Raw genomic sequence first — 20,092 nt, 5'->3', positions numbered from 1 at the left:
TCTGAAAAAAATATCATTGTCGCTTTATTGATTTGTTAATTTACACTAATATAAATGCAGTTCATAACTTCATAGTAACACAAGTCATCATTAAGTTTCATAAACAGAAAATAATTGTAACTATTAACCAAAGTTATTGGCAAGAAACCAATCATAAATCATCAATCATTAATTAACCTTCAATCTAATTGAAAGTCGATTTCAGTTTCACCACGGAAATTTAAATTTTTGCCCTTTGAATGTTCATTAACTAAATGGCTTCTTGAAATATAGTTGATTTTTTGGTATATGAAATTTTCATTTTTAATAGTAATCAGTTTTAATTTGTTTATCAAGTTTATCCTACTGACATATGTCTTCCAATTTATTTTTCTGCAATTGAATCTATATCTTATAAAACACACAAGTATAAAATTTAAATAAGGAAATTTTATCTGATAGAAAATAACGTTTACTTATAGTTTTTATTTTTTATACTTTATTCTATAGAAATATTACATACTGTAGTTTATTTCTATACTTAAAATTCAGAAATTTTATCTCTCAGCAAATAAAGTTGTCTTGAATTTTTTATTTAAAAGCAACTATCTAGAAGGTCAATGTTAAAAAAACTTTTATCTATGCATAATATCATTTTATGAGTAAATAATTCATGATTGGCTTGCATTTTAACATCACATTTAAGATTAATTTAAAAAAAAATTAAATAGATTTTGTGATATTAAAAACGCATAAATCGGAACATAAAAATGAGGATGATTTATAAAAGGATGCTACTCTTTGCAATTTACGTGGAATACATACTTGGAAAGAACTGTGGTAAGTCTTCAAATATATTTTGTTAATTCATATTTTGAACAATGTTTCTTTTAAAGTCCTTTACTAAGATAATTTTTTTTCCATTGGCTACCCCGTGAATCGCTGTTCTCCTACTTGACAGACATAATATTGAACAAATATTATACATGATTGAATAGTGTTTTAAAAAAAATTATGAACGAGTTTTAAATTAAATATAATGTAAGGTACTGTCCAACTATTATGTGAACTCCTTTCGACTGAAAGTATTAGGTTGTCTGTTGCTATGGAAACGATTAATAATTGAAGAAACGATATATAACCACCAAAATAACTTATTAAAAAACGCTAAGCCTCACATCTTCAAAGTGACTTGCATTTGTAGCTACAGTAACCGCACTTGAGTCTGATGTCTAGAGGAGTTTTCGTGATTGCCAGACAGTAGATGAACTTTAAAGTTTAAATGAGCAATAGGATTCCGGTTCTCAAAATAAGAATATTTAAAATATGAAATCTTGAAAATATAAGTGGAAAACATTTAAAAAATTTAAAACTTTTTAAAAACCATTTTAATGATTATAAAATAAATTATTTTTATTATTAATTTTGCGTTTTGAGGAAAATCTCAGACTTGTCTGTTTTATAATAAATTGAACCACGTCACTGTTTAAAATTCCGTTATTCGCTAACTTTCGTGGTTTCCTATTAGTGTAATGTACAAGTAAAATTCCAGGAATATTATGAGACAATTAAAATAAAGGGGGCGTTCTAGTAAGAATATTAAAATAATAGTATATTATTGAAATGATTCCATTTAAGTTCTGTTATTTGGGTTCTACTGTAACTTTACATATCGATTTGTAAGACTGTAATTTCATTCAAGGCTTTTATGATGCAGCATTTTTGGCAGTAATACTCAAAATTAAACGTTTTTTTATCAACTTTTTCCTTGCTTTTAATTAAAACAAGGTAAAAATATGTTTGGTTATAACTGAAATGAATTAACTCATCAATTTTGATTTTTTTTTTTGGTTAGTATCTTAAACTATTTTTTAAATATAAGCTACGAACATTATTATTCGATGATGTTCTCAGCTGCATTATGAAAAGGCTTGTAGCAATAAACAGCACATCTGCGTCACGCTAATTAAATATTATATTGTTTCAATGATTTATAGAACAAACTCATTTACTCATTAACTCATTAACTCATTTAACTTCATATCTGGAAATTTTGCTATCATTAAAACTATTATTTTTATCACAATCTTTTGGAAATTGTTTTAAATTTACAACTTTGCGTAGGAATATGTTAACCGTGTTTAATATTTATTATTTTTTTAAAACTGAAACGAATAAGCAAAGTTCTTTTTACTCTCATATTTTATGCTAATACAGTAGGAAATAACATATTTATATCTATTTCAGAAGAATCTCTAAATAAATCTTTCAACAATGTTGCGTTGTACAGCACTTTTAGTTTTTGTTGGATTGGCGCTTGTATTGGTAGCCGCAGAAGAAGGTAATGGCATTTTTATCAAATTTTTTTACCAAATTTTAAATTTTAATTAAACTTTAATAGCAGAAAACTGCGGAGACATATTTAGTTAATAATACGGATAATTAGTTTTTTTTATTTGGTATTGTTATTATATCTATACTTTGGCAAATAAATTACTTGTTTTTGAATACAATCTTTCACTAGTATAAATTCCGAAAAACTTTTCAAAATAAATTTACTCGTTTCAAAGTGAAAAAATTTTGATTTTGAGTTTATTTGATAACTTCTATAAACTTCTATGAATCTTTCAATTTTATTTTAATTAATTAGAAGTTTGATTTCATTATTATTTTTAATTAAGATTATTAGAGTATATAGCGATTTATTTAAATGCCTATATTTGGTTTAGGGTCATTATTTTGTAACAAATGATATTTTTTAATATTTGATGGTTATATATTTCTCTAACCTGAATAAAGTAATGATTATGTCTTCAGTTTTAAAAATTTTGATTATTTGTTGGTAATGTTGAGTTTTCAGTTTAGATTATCAATAACGGCCTTGAAACCATAGAAATAACTTTTCAAGGGAACCTAAGTGACACCTTCTTTAACGCTTTATCAGAAAAATTCCCAAATGGAAGGTGTCTAGGCATTCTTTTCTTTTACATCTTCCATAAACGAATTCCAATTCAATTCCAAACTGACAGAGATAATTCCGTTAAATTAAAACAGAACTCGTAGCATCCAGTTCCTCCAGAAAACTTTTGGTGACTAGAGAAAAGCAAGTCTTATACCAAAATGACTTTTAAGCGATAGATTTGATATTCTAATAGATTTTAATGTTTTAAATAGACAATCGAAATCGATAAAAGGCAATCGAAGCCATTCTGAATGGAAAAAAACTAACTTAGTCTCCACTAAGCGAGGGAAAAACCTATGTGCTGCAATGAATACTTGTACAAGAGTTTGTAAATCCTGAGTGCCGTGATGTGTACCTCCTGAGTCGAGGTGACTCAGGGGATAAAGCACTTACTGCACATTGAGGTTTCCCAGGTTCGAATCGCAGTGATGGCTGGTTGATACGAATTCTGCACCCAGCTTGCACGTAAGATATCCTCAGTGGCGTAGGAGGCAAATTCGTCCCTTATACTGATAGTGGACAGATGGGTGTCGCGAACTTCAACATGGTACTCGAGAACAATATCTAACAAAGAGCGTATCAAATATATCATGGTTAGTTTTTGCGTTGTAATGTTTGGAAAGAAGTCAACCACCACAGGCTCTGTCCACGTCACCTGATCGTGCTCAACATTTCGTGGCATTCTTACCATAATCGTTAATATTCAGCATACCAATATTCAGCATACATCAAGACTCATTTTCTGGTGGTCGACTCTCACAGCAAATATTTCAATACTTAGTGCACACCGAAGAGCCATTACATTATGACCACCCTGCTATCAACATGTAGGGCCACCTTTGGCCCTCAAAACTGCTAGCACCCGCCGTGGCATTGATTCCACAAGGTTCTGATTGGTAGTCTGAGGTATATGGTACCAAGCTCTCACCAACTGGTCTTGCAATTCCCTCACATTGCGAGGGGGTAGCGTGGCAGCACGAATTTGGTTTTCCAAGTAGGATCACAAATGCTCTATTGGATTAAGGTCAGGTGAATGTGGGGGCCAAGACATGACTTGAAAGTCACTCGAATTTTCCTCGAACCAATCTATGACGATTCGACCCTTATGACGTGGTGCATTATCCTGTTGGTAAACACCATCCCCTGCAGGAAAAACTGTTGTCATGAATGGGTGAACCTGGTCCGCAACTATGTTCAAGTAGCTTATAGACGACAGGGATTGTTCTATGAGGACTATGGGTCCTAATGTGCTCCTTGAAAACATTGTTCCTGGGCGAGAAACCATGAAAACCTGGGCGAACCCATTGTTATAGATGGAGAGTGGTCATAATGTAATGGCTCTTCGGTGTATAGCCACCGTCAGCTGACTTCTTGATCCGTCAGCTGACAGTAAATATGTATGAGTTTCCTTTGAAGTCAACAGAACTCCTCTCTCCATTCTTCTGGAACACTGTCAAAAACTATGATTATGGGGTTACTATATTTCAAGTAGGTGTCTAGAGTAAACACTTAGATCAGATTTTGATTCGGATTGAATAGCAAAGTACCAATCGGCTACAAGGAGAACTACCCAAGACACCAGACTTACATGTTGGTTGATACTATGGTAGTACTCTGGGAAATTCACTTTAAATAGTAGCACGAGATTTCCTTTCGCAAACCGTTTGAAAACTAGAAGTATTCAAACCTACCATTTTGAAAATGCCCATCTTTTGTTTCCTTAGCGCCATGCACCCCCCCCCCNCTGTGCCCCCCCCCCCCAGACTAAGTAGTGAGAGGAGTCATTTGATTCAGCAGATCATCCCCTTGCGCACTTCGGTCCTTATTTTAGTTAATATCAATGGGAATGGCTTAATCAGCATCTAGATTTGAAAAGTCTTGAATAGTTCAATAGCATGCTCTTTTTTTCTTTTTTTTGTTAATATCATTGGGAATGACTTAATTAGCATCAAAATTTGAAAAGTCTTGAAAAGTTCAATAGCTTGCTCTTTTCTTCTCTTTTTTGTTAATATCAATGGGAATGACTTAATTAGCATCAAAATTTGAAAAGTCTTGGAAAAGTTCAATAGCTTGCTCTTTTTTTCTTTTTTTTTTGTTAATATCAATAGGAATGACTTAATTAGCATCTAAATTTGAAAAGTCTTGGAAAAGTTCAATAGGAATGACTCTTTTTCTCTTCTTTTCTTTTTTTTTGTTAATATCAATAGGAATGACTTAATTAGCATCTAAATTTGAAAATTCTTGAATAGCTCAATAGCATGCTCTTTTGTTCTTTTTTTTGTTAATATCAATGGGAATGACTTAATTTGCATCAAAATTTGAAAAGTCTTGAAACGTTCAATAGCTTGCTCTTTTTTTCTTTATTTTTGTTAATATCAATGGAAATGACTTAATTAGCATCTTAATTTGAAGCTTAATTTGAAAATTCTTACAACTATGGTCCTATGGTTACAATTTATTTAAGAAATTATCCTTTTATTGTTAATTTTTAATCAGTGATACAGCTCGCTATTAGTAATAAAATTTTTTTATTTTTTTTTAAATTCACCAAAGTATTAATAAGAATCTTTGTTTTAATGTTTCTACCACACAAACGATAAAAACTGAATATGTAACTTTTCCGTTACTTATTATGTAATTTAAACGAAGTTAAATTCCTAGAAATAATTTTACTTATTTTTCCACTGCCGAAGTAACCAGAACACGACTTTTAATGCTGAAATTTAATATATTAATAAATGTTAATGATTAGATATTTTTTCTAAGGTCAGTATAGCACCCTCTGGATCGCCAGAGTTAAGAAGTTCAATTAGATTAAATCTTGGTAATCAGCAAGTCTGTATGGTGCCAATCAAGTTCAGACTCGATTATTCACATTTATTATCTAACTAATAGGTAGATATATTTCTTGTAATAAATAAATAGATAAATATATGCATAAAAATACAAGGACATTTTGCAGTAAAATTAGAGTATAAGCAATTTAATAGTTTGTTAGAATTAAACGGCATTGTTATTTATATTCGTTTTTGTTTAAAAAAAAACCTGTTTTATTATTATTATTTTAGAGACTTGTGAGTATGCAGGAAAAACATACAAAAAGGGTGAATCATTTCCACTGGAAAGAGAGGATGGATGTGGAATAAGTACTTGCGTAGGAAATGGTGCAAGAGCTGGCAAAGGGTAAGCTTAAAATAATAATTTTTAATAACTGAAATAATTCATTAAATATGATGCGGTTATAATTAACAAATTATTTATTATAATTCCCCTAAAATAATAAATTTTTATTTATAATTTTTAAAAGCTAGTTATAAGTTAAACTATAATAATAATTAATTATAAAATGAAGGAATTATGAATAATTTTTTAATTGATTTTAACTAGTAAATGCTTATTAAAATTTTTTAAACTGATTTCATAGTGAAATCTAATTATTATCTTTTATTAGCTTTCATTGTAAAATCTAAGTTATTATTTATTATGTTTTATACCAGTTAATAATTTATTATAACACTTTCTGCTTTATCATTTGGTTATTATGATTTTTACTCATTAAAATAATAATTATTATTATGAATAAATAGCTTACAATTTTTGCAAAGTATATATAATTTTATTACTTTAATAATTAATTAATAAATTTTAATAGCTAATCAGTACAAATTATAAGTTTTCAACAATTAATTAATTATAAATTTTAAATAAATTAAAATCGATAGTTCAAAGGAAATAATTCATAAGTTTTCAGTAAATGGGTGGGAGATCAGTAAGTAGCATATATGGCAACGTTACTTTTAAAAAGTAACGAGTAAAAGTACAAGTATTTTTAAAAAAAGTAACGAGTAAAAAGCAAAAAGTTCATATTTTAAAAAGTAACGTACAAGTAAAAGTACAAGTACTAAGCAAGAAAAGTAACGATTTAAAGTACATTTCTAGGAAATCGAAAATTCAAAGTAACCTAAAATTTTATTGAATAATATTCTTATGCTCTTTAAAGTTTTTGCCAAATTGTTGTCATTTATTTAATTATTTTTAATTTTGAATGTTATGGATTTAAATTTGTTTTTAAATTCGAAGGAATATTATAATATAATTTTATAATATAATCGTATAATATAATTTTAAAATCAAATATAGTTTTAATTTCAAACTTTTTATGGATTTGCACGAAAAAGAAATTTTATCTATTGATTTTAATTTTTAGTTTATTATTTTTATTTATTTAAATTACCATTGATTTAAAATTGTTTTACTCTTTAGAAACGCGTTTTAAAAGCACAAACATAAACAAAGCAAACACGGGGTTTCAGATAGCTTTGTGATCTTTGAGCTAGTAAAAAATAATTGAATGTGCAGTATAAGTTGAAACAGAAGGTATTTAAACACGAAGTTAGCTGTGAATGCATGTATATTGCACATTAATTTTATTAATTAAAAAAAAACATGAGCATTTTTTTCCAATTAAAAATTTTTTTTTTAGAAAGCTTACCGAGTATTAGAAAAAAAGTAACGATTTCGTTCGATATTTCCGTTACAAATACTTGTACTTTTTCCCTAAAAAAGTAACGAAAGTACAAGTAAAAGTACGTACTTTTTACTTGTTCTGGCGGTACAAGTAACGAAAGTAAAAGTACTGCCATATATGGTAAGTAGTAAGTAAAAATCAGTAATTTTACAACATTTTGTTAAAGAGTTTTTAGACCAGATTTTCAAATTATTGAAAGGAAGTTGGGTTTTACATTTCTGCGAAAACATTATTTGCTAAAAAAAAAAGGCATCAGCTATAATATTATTTAAATTTGTAATTCAGGTTACGATCTCTATTGTCTAAACAGCGTTTTTTAAAGGCACAATAGTAATGTAGTCAGCGTGAATGGATAAAATTACATTAATAAAAATTAAATGAATACGAAATAAAAATATTCTTGCAACAGCCCATTTTGAGCCAGGGAGATCACAGAGTTTAAGATTCTAAAATTAGTGAGAAGTGACATGATTTCAGGCAATGCCGTCAGCATGCCGCATTTACTTCTCACACAAGCTAACACCCTTCGATTTAAAGCAGTGTGGGATTCAGGTCACTTCTGAGAATAGTTATTCATATTATTCTTCCCCAGTTATTCAAAATGACAACTTAGTGCCTTAACCTAGGAGTCAACAAAAATTGTCTCCTTCAGGTTTTGATTTTCAGAAAGTATCAGAGCATTTTAAATCATGTTTAAAAAATGAAAACATTGCCCTGGCTTACGAGAAAAAAATCAAATAAATATAATTTAAAAATGAATAATAAATAAAATTATGAGAAATAAAATTTTAATAAAAAAAATAAAAATAAAAATCATATTTCAAAAGTTTATTTTCTCACCTTTTGTTTTGTTTGAGAAATAGTGAGGGTGTAAAAAATCATAATTATAAAACCAGATAAAGTGACTACTGTTTAAGACATAAAGTAATAATATAAATTTAATTAAAAATTTAAAGTAGAAATAAAACTAATAATGAATTATAATAAATAAATAAATACTCTACTGAAAAAGATAATTTTTCTCTTTTTTTTTTGTAAGAATAGTAAGGGCATTAAAAATTAGGGTATAAAAAAAAGGTGGAAGCCATTTCAGTTATTATTGTAAAATAATCAAATAAATAAAATTGAAAATCAAAATAAGAAATAATAAAATAATGCAAATAAATATAATTAAATAAAAATTATAATTAATTAAAATAAAAATTATAATTTATTAAAATTATATAAAATTAATTATAATAGAATAATAAACTAAAATTAATATCTTATTTCAAAAGATAAGTGTCTCATCCATTCTTGGATTCATGAAATGGTGTGAGGGCGTAAAAAATATATTTAAAAAAGTTTCTAGAGAAAGTATTGAGAAAGATTCTAGAAAAAGTTTCTACAGAAAGCAAAAATGAGAGAAAGTAATCTGGCTTTGCTCAATTTATGTCTTAAACAATTTTTCTTAAACTTTCTTCAATTTTTTCGAAAAGATTAATTTTGATATTTTCTCAGTTATTAAAGATTTTTTTTTCATTTATTTTCAGGTGTGGAACATTTCAACTTCGCCCTGAATCTAAATGCAGGAAAGTACGAGGAAACGGAAAATATCCTGATTGCTGTGAGCGAGCCGTCTGCCCTGGAGATCCAGATTACTAAAAACTCTACATTAACATGTATATTGTTTAATTCGCAAACGTATTAAAATGTTATAAGTTTTCAAGCATAAGCACGCAGTACAATCAAATTACAATTCTATACTTGTCTCGTTTGCTTTAAACAATTAACGTTACGTTAATGATATGTAAATGAAAAAATTGGAAATTCTTTGATATTAGCCATTTATGTAGCATAATAAATATGCTGTATATGCTTAAAATTAAAGCGAGATTAATAAAATAAATTTGATATGCATTATTTTGTGTTGTATTTATTGAAGGAATATTTAAAATGCAAAGTACAGATTATATTTTATTTTATTGTCGAAGTTAAGCAGCTTTTTCCTTTCGTTTCCTTCTTGAAATTCTAAATCATAACTCCAGGAACAAGAATTGGGATAAATATAGACGCAATACATTTTATGAAGCTACCAAATTGCAATATCAATATTCCGTTTCAAATAGAAGATTATATCACATATTCCTAGTAATTAATTAAATTGCTTATAGATTTTTCCAATACTTACTTATAATTCTTAAACTTTTTCAGATATGTTATATTAAACAACAACACAATAACGCAAAATTATAAACGAATTAGGGACCGCACGACGGTACTTTATAGAGTGCGATACCGGCTTATTAGCATGATATACCGGCTAAACAACCAGATAACCATGGTCTCGTGGTATTGTTAGAAGCCACCAATTTCCTAATGCCAAGAGATCCTTTTTGTTACCCTGGGTATACTAATCTAGTATGTGTGAATAAGAATAGATATTGTATATTTAAAACACTATTTTAAGAGTATGTTCTTAATGATATGTATTTGTTCATACATCTAACATTATATTTAACGATTCGTTTGAATAAAATTGAACAGGTTTTTTTGTTACAAAAAACGAACATAAAAACTAAACATAAAAATTGAGGGCTTTTTATAAAAACATGGTATTTTTTCTTTTTGGGTACTTCTAAAAGGATAATTTGAAGAAAAGTTTAGTAAGTTTTATAATGCCTTTTCCCATCTTTTGTTTATTTATTTTTTTTAAAGTAGATTTATTTTAATTTCATGTATAGAAATCAGCTTTTTACTCTATTTTAGATTTGTCTGAAGTTTAAATCACGAACATAAGTGGATTAGGTCTTAAAGTTTAATTGATGTTTTAATATTTGCTTAATTATGTTTATTTCCCTCTTCTGGTATTCGTTCCTGTTTCCGGAAAATGCGGTAAGACCTGCTATTTAAGATTTGAAGACCTGTGGGAGATAAGCTGTTCGACGCAGAAACTGCTAGATTTAATCAATATATTCATTCTTTAGTTGCTTACAACAAATTTTTCTTGAGCCACGATGACTCAGGGGTTAGAGCGTTCATCTTCAAATAACGTGAACCGGGTTCGAATCCCTAGCGATGGCTGCTCGAAACGAATCCGCATCCGGTTTGCACCGACCACAGTGGTAGACGGATCATGGGTTAGAGTCCTTTTGCCGTCAGGCTAACCATGGGAGGTTCTCACGGTCTTCCTCTCTATATAGCGCAAATGCGAGTTAGATCCTTTAAAAAGTGTCCTCCACGAAGGCAAATTTCTCCCAACACTTGATCTAGGTGTTTCTTTGTCTTTTGGATTAGGTTCAAAATTTCAGGGCTACAAAGTTGAATATTTATAATCATAAAACCAAAAAATTGTTCAATGGCAGTTATAAAATGAAATATATATTAGTCTTCAAAATTTCATTAATGTAGTACTTTCTTATAAATGCTTTTCTTTTTCAAGAAAAAAGTAGAGTCACCCGCCCATTTGCATATGTTTACTTTATCAATTATTTAGAAAGACTAGAACTTCAGTGAAAAAGTAGCAGCTTATTTAATTTTATTAGACAATTTAGGAATATTATGTGCGAAATTCACATACGAAGAAATTATCTTCGCCCTCCACTGAACTAAACTTCCGTGGGCTCTAGAAAAAATACTTTGTGTATTGAATCAATCTTTCTTTTTTTTTTGTTTAGTTAGAAAATACATCACTGCAATATAAACAATCCTCATCTGATGCATTTTTATCATCTCCATTGGAATGAATCAAGGGTTTAGGTTTATTTATTTATTTAAAACTTTTTTGTTAATAAAACTGTTTTGTTATGTAAGTTGTTCATACACTTGTCTTTTCTCTTTTTGGTCATTTTGCTTTGAAGTTTTCCATTTTTTTAATTATTTTTTTATTCACTTTAAGAATTTTTCTCTACCTCGATAGTAATTTTTTTTAAATGTTATTTTTTCTTTTTTTAATCCTGAGAATCACCTTTATATGGTGATGGTAGTACGGTAATCACCTTTATAGGGTGATTGTCTTACCACAAAAGCAGAAGCCTTCGAAACGAAACAGAACAATGCTAATTCTGGTCTAAATCCTTTTTTGTTTGCTAGAGTTTGAATCCGTAGTAAGTTATAATAATCTGAGTTAAAATATTTTTTTATAGCTGTAATGATCAATAAATAATTATAGTATAAAAACAAAGGAACATTCAAGAGCTAGCACATGCATAAAATTCGACTACATCCATCTGTTTTGGACCTATTTTGACACATTTTTTCTGCATTTTGAGAAATTACTTTTTACAGTGTAATATTTATAAATATTAAAAATATTACTTTATATTAAAAATATTACTAATATGTACTTTTCTATCTGCAACTAATTAAACTTGATACTAATAACTTTTTTTATTTGAAATTATAAATTTCTTTCCCACTTTCCGAAAACATTCTAATAAATTCAAATTTAACATTGTTTTTCTTTTTTCCCCTTCAAATGAAGTAAATAAACATCAAGTCCTCATTGTTACTCAAATCCGATGCTCAAAAGCAATTGTATTGAATTGTATGAAAAAAACATATTTGTATCTATTTCAGAAATATCTTTATTATTAATTAAATTGATGCATAATTAAATCGATCAACTTCATAATTAAACTTCATAATTAATTCAGAATAACAACAACTTCATAATTAAATCGATCAACAATGCTCCGTTGTACCACAGTTTTAGTTTTTGTTGGATTGGCCCTTGTTTTGGTAACTGCAGAAGAAGGTAATAATTTTTTTATGAATTTACATTTGTGTAAATGTTTACTCTTGTGTGCATTCCAAATAAGTTTTATTCGTAGAAAAATCTGGGCATATGTTTAAATAGATAAATATTGTTTCGTAAGTTTTGTAATTCGTTCTATACTTCCGCATGGCTTTCTTTTTTTTAAAAAAATAATTTGTACCCAAAGCAAATTTAAATAATTTTTCAAATCAAATTTAACCATCCTGAATAGAAAAAAAAACCTTGATTCTACTTTATTTGATAGCTTATGATCTTATTTAAGAATCTTATAAGAGTCCTTTTTAATTAATTAAGATTTAATTTCATTATTATTTTTTTTTATTTAAAAAAAATTAGATTTACTATTGATTCATTCAAATGACCGTTTTTGTTTAACGCCTGCTAATTTGGTACATAAAGTTATTATTATTTTTTTAATATTCAATAGATAATTTTCAAAAATAATGATTAAATGTTCTATTCATGGGATTATCTGTAAATAGTTTCTGTTTTAAATTTATATTTCGACTAACGGAGTTAAAATCATAAAAAAAAAATATATATCCCGAAAACTTAACTGTCTCCGTCACCGACGTTTGCTCTTCAAAATTAATAAACCTGAAAAATTTAAAGTAAAGCAAGATTTCAATCGGAACCTTGAGGGCAATAGAAAAAGAGGAAGGCCTATCTACTTGGCGCAGGACTATTGTAGACCAATTGAAAACAATAGGAAAGTCAAAGAAAGAGGCAAAATATCTGAGTGAGATGGAAAGCTTTGAAAGAAGCCCTATGCTAGTGAAAAAGAACATGTATGCATAAATAAATAAATTAATACATAACAAAAACACATTGCACAGTTAAATTAACGCCTACAAGTCTAAATATTTTAATAGTTGACTTGAAGTAATACTTTATTTTTTTTCCAAGGAAAAACTTCTTTTTGACATAATTTCAGAAACACGTGAGTATGGAGGAAAAACTTACAAGAAGCAGGAAAAATTTCCAATGGAAGAAAAGGATGGATGTGGACTTAGTACTTGCGTAGGAAAAGATGCAATAATTTCAGTTGGGTAAGTTTAAAATTATCTTTTTAATAAACTTCAAATATTTACAAATTATAATTTAGAAAAATTAAGTAATCATTTCATATGATTTTTCCGAACTAATGAGGCATTAATTATAATTAGCAGAAATTATTTCATTGATTTTTTCCATTGTAAAAATTATTTAGTAACTTTCTATAATTTGCCCTAAGTACTTATTATAAACGTTCCGACTTCTTCAATTATCAATTATATTATTTAATCCCTAAATAATTAAATATAATTTTCCTGAACTGAATTATTAGTTATAATTTTATTGAATTGCTACAATAATAAATTTCAAGAAATTCTTAATTAGTAGCTGAACGTTTTATTAATTTGGTAAACATTAATTTTTAGTTATAAATTCTTAATATTTGAATTAAGTTTTAAAAATTCCTTTTAAATAAATGATTTATTAGTTTTTAATCTGTGAAAAAGCTCTTTGGTAAGTAGTGCTTGTTTTGAAAAGCAGTAATTTTAAGACTACGCTTAAAGTATTTTTAATAAAATTTTTAATTTTTCTTTGTACATAAAAAAGGAAGTTGGACTTTATATTTCTGTGAAGCAGTACCTGTCAAAATGAAGTAATAATTTTATTAATTTGCTATTTAAATAATTTAGTTTGTTATTCATGTAATGATTTTTAATGCCGAAATTCTGTTTTCGATAGACACTGTAACATTTCTGTGTGAATGTATGAAACTATGTAAATGAAAATTAAAGGAATAGAAAAAAATAACGTTCTCTTAATAGCATATTGTGTTCACTCAGACTCAATAAGTTGGTACTCAATAATCTGAAAGTGTAGGACTGGGAATCGAATTCCAGTCCTTCACATAGGCAGCTCAATTCATTAACCATTAAAAATCTAGAGTTAGCGATATAAATAAATTAAAATCAAGTAATTAAACAAAAATTCTTCTTAAAAACATTATTGTCTTATCCATTGTCAGATTTCAGAAACGATGAAAGCATTAAAAATGTCATATTATGAAGCACTGGAAAAGTTATTCCAATTTAGGGGACAGAAAAATGAATGAATATGCAGTAAAATATTATGTATAATAAATAAAATTAGAATTAAAAATCATAGTAAAAAAATTATAATAAAAAGTTATATGTATCAATACAAATATTTCATAAGATGAAAATATTTTGGTTTAAATAAATACTATTTTTATGCTTTCGGAGAGATTTATTTCGGATATTATTTATCTAATAATCGAATATTTTTTTTTAGCTGTGGAGAATTTCAACTTTCTCCTGAATCCAAATGCAGGACAGTAGAAGGACACGGAAAATATCCTGATTGCTGTGATCGACCCGTCTGTCCCGGTGACCCTGATTTCTAAAAGAAATAACAAAAAATTTTTGAATTATTGAAAAAGAAAATTAAATTTGGCACGATATGAGTTATTTATGTATTTCAATAAATATTGTTTTTGGCACTTAAGATAAATATATGAAGGTTTATATTGTGTTGTATTTATTTAAAGAGTATGAAAAATATCAAGTATATACTTTGCTGCATTTATTGCCGGCGTAGAATAGCTGAATTTGTTTTTCATTGACCTTGGTCTCTAATTTTGAACTTGAGAGACATGGAAATTCTCAGGTTAGCATTACAAAAATGAGAGACATTTTAACAGAGCTGAACCACATTTGCGTTTGAAGAAAATCCCTGAAACCTCCAACGGTTAGACCGATGACAAGGAGATTCCAACCCATTTGATGGGTACAGTTGGGAATATTTTTAGTATGGTTGATGCAAATCGGGAGAAGTGCGTGAATTGACCAGTCATCGAGAGTTAAACCTGGTCTACTCATTAGAAGGCATGTGCTTTATCCTCTAAACCCTCGCAAGTTTCAAAGTTTAGATTCATGAGATAGTAGATTTATGAGATTATATACATGGGATATAGATTCGTGAGTGTTCCGTAATGATTGCTCTTAGTATATAATTTAGAATACTTGACAAAAATGAAGTCATTAAGAATGGGCATTTTAGTACTTCAGTGTGAAAAGCATAAAACTCCATCAAAATAAAAAAAATCCCTACAGGCGGGACAAGTGTTCTTTTTAGTGTTTATATTTTAAGTTGAATAATTTCAATTGTTTTATCCCAAGAAACAGCAATTATTCGGAAGCAATCATAGGGGGTAGAGAACGTCAGTGAACAGGGGGCTTAGGGCCCTAGTATGGAATAATATTTGTGGATAATATATGTATATCTGGAAAACAGCAAATCTCCTAAGAAAAATTTTGATATTAAGAAACTAATTATAAAAGGAATATTGCACTATAATGAAGACCCTTCTGTCGCCTCTAATTTGCCTTTAATTTTGAGACTTGGTGTGGTTATGGATGTTGAAATATTGTATATGACTTAGATTCAAATTTTCGGAATTGTGGAAATAAAGGATATAATGTATATCTGTGGCGCAACTACCACTACAATTATTAAACATAAATTCACTAATATATATGACATTCTAACTCGATTCAATTTTGGGGTACCTTTTCATAGACGATGGTTGACATTGTAGCTTCCTACTCTCCCCACATTTGTGACCCGGACGTGATATGAACACGCCTACTTCGATGGATGGTTCACATTGAAATGTTGACTTGCTATTTGCGGCAGCGTCCTTCTCGCGCTGTTGCTTCTCAGTCTCATGTACACACAACGGAACCACGCACACACTCGACTACTAATAGCAGCGCAGGATAGACCAGACACCAATCGTGAACTTAATATAGCTCACATGACAAATACTCTAAACTCGGTGAGCTTAACGCAGCTCTCCCGATCTTTCACCAATACGGCAACTAATGGTATACATTCATCGAATTATATCCCTGATAAAATTCTGGTGGAGCAGTATTGTGGTGTAATTACCACTAAAATTATTAGACATCAATTCACTAGTATATAAGACATTCTAACTCGATTTAATCCTAGGGTACTTTTTTGAAAGATGAAGGCTGACATTGTCGATTAATATACTCTCCTCACATATCTTAGACACAGTGATTTACCAAAGAAAAATTTTATGATAGAACACTGACAAGAAAAGAACAAAGAAAACCCCCTCGATAGATCAACCACTTATCTAAATTGACCACTTAAACATTGTTTTGCTACTGCTCAACTTATACAGTTTTCATTGCACTTTGTAATTTCTCGGATAGGAAAACCTTTGGATCGTATCCCCAGTGTCCATTTTTAGGCTTTTGGACTGGTCAAATGTGCTATTCATCAACATTTGTTTCGCTTTCATTAAATTAACTTTGTATTAAAACATTACTTACTCGTTAAAGTTTTATTATTTTGAAATTATTGATTTTCACGTATTTTATGATGCAAAAGAAATCTACTTTTTGCGTAGAATTTATACCACAAATTCAAACTTGAAAGAATAATCTAAATTTTGAAGAAACCAGAAATATACGTTTAGAAAACATTGAACGTTTTTGTGAAATCGAAAATTCAACAAATTCTTCTAAAGACTAGCACATTTTAAATCAAATTACTTCTTGTTATTTAGCACTATGTTTTTAAAAAACTAACCATATAAAGTAGAAAAATCCTTTCTTTTTTTAAGGAAAACTTTTAACACCGATAAAACTCAGAGAAGCTAAATAATGAGACGATCTTAAATTTCTTGAATAGAAATTCTTTGCAGTGTATAACTGAGGATTAATATCAAAAAGAAAACTTATTGAATTGAAAGAAATATAAGAGAATATTAAAAAAAACATTCAAGCTATTTCTTCATTTTTGTAATGATAAAAAAAACTATTCTATTCCCAGCGATATAATTTATCGGTGAAGTGATTGGTGACAATATGAACCAAGCTCAATTCTATGTTAGATAAATGTTCAGGTGCCATTGGGATATTAACGCGTTGGTTCTAGTCCTGCCGACTGCGATAAATTATTTTGAGCCGTGGTGGCTTGCTTAGAGGATAGGGCGTTCGCTTTCCAATGAGGTGAACCGGGCTCTAATCCCAGCGAAGGCTGAATACGAATTCCGCATCCGGCTTACACCGACTGCAGTGCTGACGAAAAAAATCCTCAGTGGTGGACGAATTATGGGCCAGTGTCCCTCTGCCATTAGGCTGATTGTAAGAGGATTTCGGGGTTTTCCTCTCTATGTAACGCAAATACGGATAAATAATATCAAAAAATCCTCAACCGAGTCCTCATTTTTCTCCCAATATTTGATCCATGAGTTACCTTGTCTTCTGGATTGGGTTCAAAATGACAAGGCTACGGATTTGACTATTAGTATTCGTAAACCCAAAATTAGGTCGGCTGCTCAACGACTGCTATAAAATATAAAATAAAATAAAATGTATAGATTGACAATCTTTATCCATACGCGTTAGTATTTTATATAAAAAGATAGATAGGTGGATATAAAGTTAATAAAATGAGAAATTGTTTATGCACTTTTTATTCACTGTTAAACATGATGCTTGTGTTTAAAAAAAATGTGAAGCCTTTTTAAAAGTCTGGATCTCCTGGACAGACCTTTCGTGGACAGCATTCGGGATATCTTCCTTCTTTTTCGATAATCTTGCAAGGGGAATCAGCCGGCAATCGGAATACTCCACAGCTAGAAAAATAAAATTAAGCAGTACATCAGTAAAGAAAAAAGGAATTGCCATTGTATTTAAACTCTATTAGAGACAAAAGAGAGTAATAATAGCGCTGCTCATGTGTTATCTTCGTCATCTGACCGGAGTCAAAATAACATGATTTTAAAAGATGGATTCCTGAAAAACGGGAATTGGTGATTGGGGGTTGTATGTGGTCATCTTTATGAAGCAGATTTAATTTTAAGTCATTACGCTTCAAGTATAATTAAAAACATTTTAATGGCTTATACACCAAAAAGCTATTATATTATGACCACCCTGCTAATAACATGTAGGACCACCTTTAGCCCTCAAAACTGCTAGCACCCGCCGTGGCATTGATTCCACTAGGTGTTGATAGTAGTCTGAGGTATTTGGTACCAAGCGCTCACCAACTGGCCCGGCGATTCCCTCACATTGCGAGGGGGTAGCGTGGAAGATCGAATTTGGTTTTACAAGTAGGACCACAAATGCTCTATTGCATTAAGGTCGGGTGAATTTGGGGGCCAAGACATGGCTTGAAAGTCACTGGAATGTTCCTCGAACCAATCCATGACGATTCAACCCTTATGACATGGTGCATTATCCTGTTGGTAAACACCATCCATAGCAGGAAAAACTGCTGCCATGAATGGGTGAACCTGGTCTGCAACTATGTTCAAGTAGCTTACAGATGTCACGGATTGTTCTATGAGGATTATGGGTCCTAATGTGCCCCATGAAAACATTGTTCCTGGGCGAGAAACCATGAAGCCTGGGCGAGCCCATTGTTGCAGATGGAGGGAGGTCATAAGGTATATATATATATATATATATATATTAAAACATATTTCAAGGAATTTACCAAATTTTTATAACTTATAACCAGTGCGCAAGATTTCATAATATCTCTTTTTTCCGTCAAATTTTGGCTCTAAAGAAAATTTAATTATAAAAGTTGTTTGAAAAATGTTACACAATTGTTTGCGTATAAGAAATATCTGTGCTTACAGTAAACTATTTTAAGGAAATTTAGAACCCTAAACTAAATTTTATTTTAGTTATGCAAAATCAGAAAAAAAGTTTTGCATAGATAGTTTCTTGATAAAATAGAAACCACCTAGGCTCCTTAAGATAATTTTAAGCAGTTTGAATACTTACTCAGTAGCGTAGGTAAGGCCTCCAGCCTGGCATGTTTTTATTAAACATCCCTTATCACTGGGGAATTTTTCTCCTACTTTATATGTTTTCCCCCCTACTGTACATGTATCTGAAAAAAAGAAAAATAAGTTCATAATAATATGAAATAGTGAGAAAAGCATTTGCAACCATGATTGAGCTCAACAACTATTAAGAATTTTTTCTAGTAAATAAAGAACAATAGAGTTCTAAATAATCCACTATACTGAGATGTGCATCTGTAAATAATATCGATGATTAACCTATTTTATTATTAAAAATCAACTGTAATTGAATCTAGATAATATTCTACTCAAAAATAAAAACTGATGGAAGCAATTTATCTAAAATCTATTGATAAGTCATTTTTTTATCCTGATAATGCACTTCTGAAATCTGACGTAAAATATTTTTTTCCATCTATTGCTTATTTTTTAACCTGAAAATGGAAGCTTAGGATATATATATATATATATATATAGGGTGGTCCCGAATTCATGGTACAAACTTTAATGGTAGGTACAGGACATTGTAACAATGATTTATTGTATAGGAATGTATAGTCGCAAGTGACGCGGTGAGGCGTAAACAGGGGAAAGAAAAGGAAAGAGAAATGGAGTGATCGGTTGGTATCATTGCCGGTAGAGGGCAGTAGTGTGCAGTTTGGTGCTCGATGGATTGGGCGTGGTGAACCAATCCCTTGGCCACCCCGATCTCCCGATTTATCGAGCCTCGATTACTTTTTATGGGGACATCTAAAGCATCTTGTTTATGAGACTCCAGTTGACTCAGATGAGGATCTCGTCGCTCGCATATCTGTAGCTGCTGCAGGTGTGCGTGAAATACCAGGCATCTTTGAACGTGTACGCCAATCGCTCCACCGACGCTGTCAAGCATGTATCGCTTCTGGTGGACACAAATTTGCACACTTACTGTAAACATGACACTTGTCAACAACGCTTTCGATAAAATCTTTGTTTTTCCTTTCGGCCGTTATTTCT

At 29.9% G+C, this 20,092-nt stretch overlaps 2 protein-coding genes across 2 annotated transcripts in view; one reads left to right on the top strand and one right to left on the bottom strand.

The window, feature by feature from the left end:
* Positions 1 to 751: 751 nt before the first annotated feature.
* On the top strand, positions 752 to 9,371 carry LOC107450677 (venom peptide MmKTx1). Its single transcript, XM_016066529.3, has 4 exons — positions 752 to 819; positions 2,227 to 2,320; positions 6,010 to 6,124; positions 9,002 to 9,371. The coding sequence occupies exons 2-4, from the start codon at positions 2,254 to 2,256 to the stop codon at positions 9,111 to 9,113; spliced, it is 294 nt and encodes a 97-aa protein (XP_015922015.2). The 5' UTR covers positions 752 to 819; positions 2,227 to 2,253; the 3' UTR covers positions 9,114 to 9,371.
* Positions 9,372 to 17,733: 8,362 nt separating this feature from the next.
* Positions 17,734 to 20,092, bottom strand: part of LOC122270169 (U-scoloptoxin(16)-Er13a-like) — a 5,733-nt gene continuing 3,374 nt past the window's right edge. The window contains exons 3-4 of the mRNA XM_043046538.2: positions 19,074 to 19,182; positions 17,734 to 17,911 (exon numbers count right to left, since the gene is read on the bottom strand). Of these exons, the coding sequence (XP_042902472.1) occupies positions 17,800 to 17,911; positions 19,074 to 19,182 (221 nt within the window). The 3' untranslated portion in view covers positions 17,734 to 17,799. The remainder of the gene's footprint in view (positions 17,912 to 19,073; positions 19,183 to 20,092) is intronic.

Source organism: Parasteatoda tepidariorum, chromosome 8 (genome assembly GCF_043381705.1).
Source record: "Parasteatoda tepidariorum isolate YZ-2023 chromosome 8, CAS_Ptep_4.0, whole genome shotgun sequence".
Lineage (NCBI taxonomy): Eukaryota > Metazoa > Arthropoda > Arachnida > Araneae > Theridiidae > Parasteatoda > Parasteatoda tepidariorum.
The sequence above is the reverse complement of the archived record's forward strand: the minus strand, read 5'-3'. Positions and strand labels throughout refer to the sequence as shown.